This window comes from Triticum aestivum, chromosome 2D (assembly GCF_018294505.1).
Source record: "Triticum aestivum cultivar Chinese Spring chromosome 2D, IWGSC CS RefSeq v2.1, whole genome shotgun sequence".
NCBI lineage: Eukaryota > Viridiplantae > Streptophyta > Magnoliopsida > Poales > Poaceae > Triticum > Triticum aestivum.
In genome coordinates, this window is record NC_057799.1 from 498790029 (window position 1) to 498793883 (window position 3855).

General features: G+C 49.2%; 1 protein-coding gene across 2 annotated transcripts; it reads right to left on the reverse strand.

Moving 5' to 3' along the window:
- Positions 1–447: 447 nt before the first annotated feature.
- On the reverse strand, positions 448–3227 carry LOC123054083 (cyclin-P4-1). Of its 2 annotated transcripts, XM_044477761.1 has the most exons (3): positions 3119–3227; positions 2513–2945; positions 448–1053 (listed from the first exon to the last, which is right to left on the reverse strand). In XM_044477761.1, exons 2-3 carry the CDS (start codon positions 2866–2868, stop codon positions 744–746), a joined length of 666 nt encoding a protein of 221 aa, XP_044333696.1. In that variant the 5' UTR covers positions 2869–2945; positions 3119–3227; the 3' UTR covers positions 448–743. The 2 variants fall into 2 exon arrangements, with proteins under 2 accessions (XP_044333696.1, XP_044333695.1); XM_044477760.1 differs by lacking the exon at positions 3119–3227 and having other exon boundaries at positions 2513–3091.
- Positions 3228–3855: the final 628 nt, after the last annotated feature.

Sequence of the window (3855 nt, forward strand, 5' to 3'; positions counted from 1 at the left end):
GACAGTAAACTTACTCACATAGCCGTATTTTGTCTTTTTTGTTTCACGCTCCTGGAATGTCCAAACTCCATCAAATTTTGCACGAACATCACACACACGGGCATCTTGCTTTCCAAAAAAAAAATCAGTTTTTTATATATTTTTTATCTATTTTTAGTGATTTTTGGATTTTGCCCGGGCTCAGCCGGGGAGCAGAAACGCTCCTCTCCAAAAGACCTAATTACCCTTTTTTAACTCTTTCCTGGGGGAGGGACTAAAACCCTAAATATTTGAGCAGAATTGGTGGGAGCTGCTCAAATTTGAACACAATGAGTGTTCTGAGGTGTAACTCCTCAAAATTTTGAGGAAAATGATTAGTCGTGGTCTGAGTCTAACTCCTTAAAACAGAGAATTTGAAGGAAGAACTAGAAATTCTTTCAAGGAGTTAAAGCTTTCTGAGGGAAGAGCTAGAGAATCTAATTGCCCCACCATGTAGCAAAGGGAAGAAAATGATCCAACATTCCAACAATATACATGTCACCTGCGGACTATAGCACATCACACACCTTGTATTCAACTCCCCTCAGTCTGCCTGCACTTTTGCAGTGTCCACCTCTGTCACCTAAACAAGCTATACATACCTCAGGAACCAAACAGCAGCACATCACACCGAGGAAGCTCCGCGTACTCTGCTCGGCCGAGCAACATGACCCTGTACATGTACGCACCCACACAGTGTACTGTATATGTACGCCTCTAGCCACCTACGCAGCCAGCTGCTGCTGCTGAGTACTGTTGCTACTGCTGGTGGTGGCGCTAGTGCCATCGTCTTCAGAGAGGCAGCAGTGCATCCTGCTGCCTGGAGCGGCGGCGACGGCGGTAGGCGGAAGAAGGGACTGCGGCTCCAGCTCCAGGCAAAGCATCTCCGACTGGAGGATGGCGCAGTAGTGGCCGAACGTCTCCGGAGACACGTTCAGGTCGAAGCCGACGCCGAAGAGGAAGTCCACCTCGAGGTAGTTCATCTCCGGCAGGCTGATCCCGCCCACCTTGGCGAAGTAGGCGTTGTTGTAGCATCTGCGAGATCAGCAAGGCACCATATGTTAACATGTTACGTGCCTGTATCAGGATTCAGATCATATGGTATCTATCTATACCAATCATGTTAAATCCTTTTCTTTTTGAGAAATCAAGACTGGCAGTGGCAGTAGGCTACCAAACATTAGTGCAGTGCAGAGCAAACCAAATATGACAGAGAGGCACACGCCAAATCAATTATTCAGAATCCACCTTAAAAACAGTCAAATCTTTAGAATGTCAAATCGTCCAAACTAAGAATAACCATAGTGATTGTGTCAAGGAAGAAATATGCAACCAATCATCAATTGGGTAATGATTCCAGGAAAAGGACAGATAGGGCTTGATGCTCTTGGCAGGAGGGAGTTGGAACAGGTAGTGTGCATCCATCAGCAAGGGCCAAGTTGCCACCGTCCTATCATATGGCAAGTACTTGACAGTGAATTAAATTCCAAAAAGAGAGAAAAGGTTGCTGAAAGGGAGGGGGGCCTCTATCTTAAATCTTGGCTTGGGTCCCCCCAAGGTGCAAATGTGGTTGGAACATGGTTGGAAGGAGCAGCACTGCAGCAGGGCCACCATTGCCTCTTTGTTTGCAGGTATAATTTTGCCCACACCACATACATCACCCCATGAGCAGATAATACTCTACTCTGCTTGGTGTTTGGTGTGCTGGCAGCCTGGCATGGGCAGATGACATAACGAAAATTCTCCAAATGCAAATCGATAGGAGTAGTATTTTCTTTTGATAGTGGGTGCAGGCTTCGACTGCCTGTACTTGTTAGGATTTAGGGAAGGGGTTGTTGGGTTCTGCTTCTTAAAGAATGCTCTCTGCAAATGCAAAATACGTGATCTGGATTCCACAATTAGATGTCGATCTTATCCCATCAGAGCCTTCTATGAACAACGACTCAACAAATTGTCTGCAGTGGCTCTATAGAACATGCAACACTGACACGATTAGTAGTTAGTTTAGCACCAACTTGAACGGCAGAGAAGCAGACTAATCAGCCCCTTTGCAATCCCAAAGTTGTGTTGACATGCTAGATTGATTAAGGTCCCCAGCTATTAACTGGTTGACAGTGATATTTTGTCAAGCACACAAAGAAGCAAAAGATAAGAGTTTGCGATAATGCTTGCCCTAAAAAATCAAGCGGATAAAGCTGCCAGGCTTGAGCACAAAAGAACAAAATTTATATGAGAATCAAGCTATCTCTGCACTACATCTTGATTCAAGGGAATAAGAACAGTGCCCACACACCAATTGAGTCTTCCTAAAATTATTTTTGTCATCCTAAATACTAGTAGCCTGGTCTAGAGAATTCCACCTGTTTCTGATCCAATTCTCTGCTGTAAGGTGGGCATTAGCAGACAGAGGACCAACTGGCCTCAAGAACACATAACTTCCCAAACAAACTAGGAACTCGATCGTGATCAGGGGGTGAGGTGCAGGCGAACTTACATGTCATCCATGAACTTGACGGCGGAGAGCACGGTGGTGATGAGGAGGCGGTGCACGCTGTAGGAGTCCACGGCGAGGGCGCGGCGGCGGCGCAGGAGGCGGTCGAGGTAGATGTAACCCACGACGAAGCACGCGGGGCTGCAGCCCGCGAACCGCGCGATGCGCGCCATGTACGCGCACACGGAGATGCCGGGCTTCGTCATCGCCCGGAACGCCGACCCTGACGCCGGTTCCAGCGCTCCCGGCCCCGTCGCCGCGTCGTTGCGCTCCGTTACGCGCTCCAGGAGCGCGGAGAGGACGCCCACCACCCGCGGCATGTCCGTTGCCGGTAGATCCTCCTCCTCAGCACTGCCCATGCTGGCTTCTCGAATCTCGATCGCCGGCTCCCTTGGATGCTGTGCGCCTGTGTATGTGTACGCCTGAGTTTTCGCGGCTGGACTTCATGGAGAGTTGAAGATTTCGTTATATAGGATGTTGGGGAGGAAGGTAGTGAAATGTCGCACCATGATGTTGAGAAAATCCTCATACAAATTAATCAAAGAAAAACACTACAAAATAAACCGAGTATGTTAACAATAACCATGAGGGCACTATTGAACATCTCACCGCCAAAAAAAGCACATGAGAGGCCGGGCCACCATAATAAGACGCAACCAAGGCCGCTCACGACGAGCGAACACGCCCCACTTGGAAGACCCAATTGAACTTTGTAGCACCAATACCATCAAACTGTTGTCAAAGAGTACCCTCTGCCCTCTCGCTCCGGATCGAGGAGCGTCAATCTATCAACGTAGAAATGACAAACGAGGACTATGTCACATGTAAAGGAAAGGCGCAGGCGAGGCCACTAGCCACCGAAACCAAGGCGTTGTTGCTTAGAGCTCCCAACCACCCCAAACATGCTACCGCGACTGGAAGGTACCCACACTAACCAACGACTCCCCCAAAAGGGTCAAGACGCGAAGATCGTCTCCCGGAACGAACAAGGGCTTTCACCCTGAGCATTGGCAAAAGGGGGAGACCAGGCGTCCCCCAAGAGCAACGCGACACTTGCAAGCATCGTCGTCGTTAGCCCAAGGCTCAAAGCTCTCGCTCGGCCCCTCCAGCAGACCTCGCCAAGGGTATTCAAGACACCAGACCCACCATGACAATAGACCCACTACAACGACTGAGGACTCCGAATCTAGATCAGATCTTGGCCTCTACCAAGGGCGACAACATAGCCAGGATCACCCACCGCAGCCCTCTCACCATCCACTTGGCCTACGGAGCAACCAATACCACTGCCACGGAGCTCGCCGGAGAGCCCAGTGCCACGTCTCAAATGTATTTACTTTTCTAAA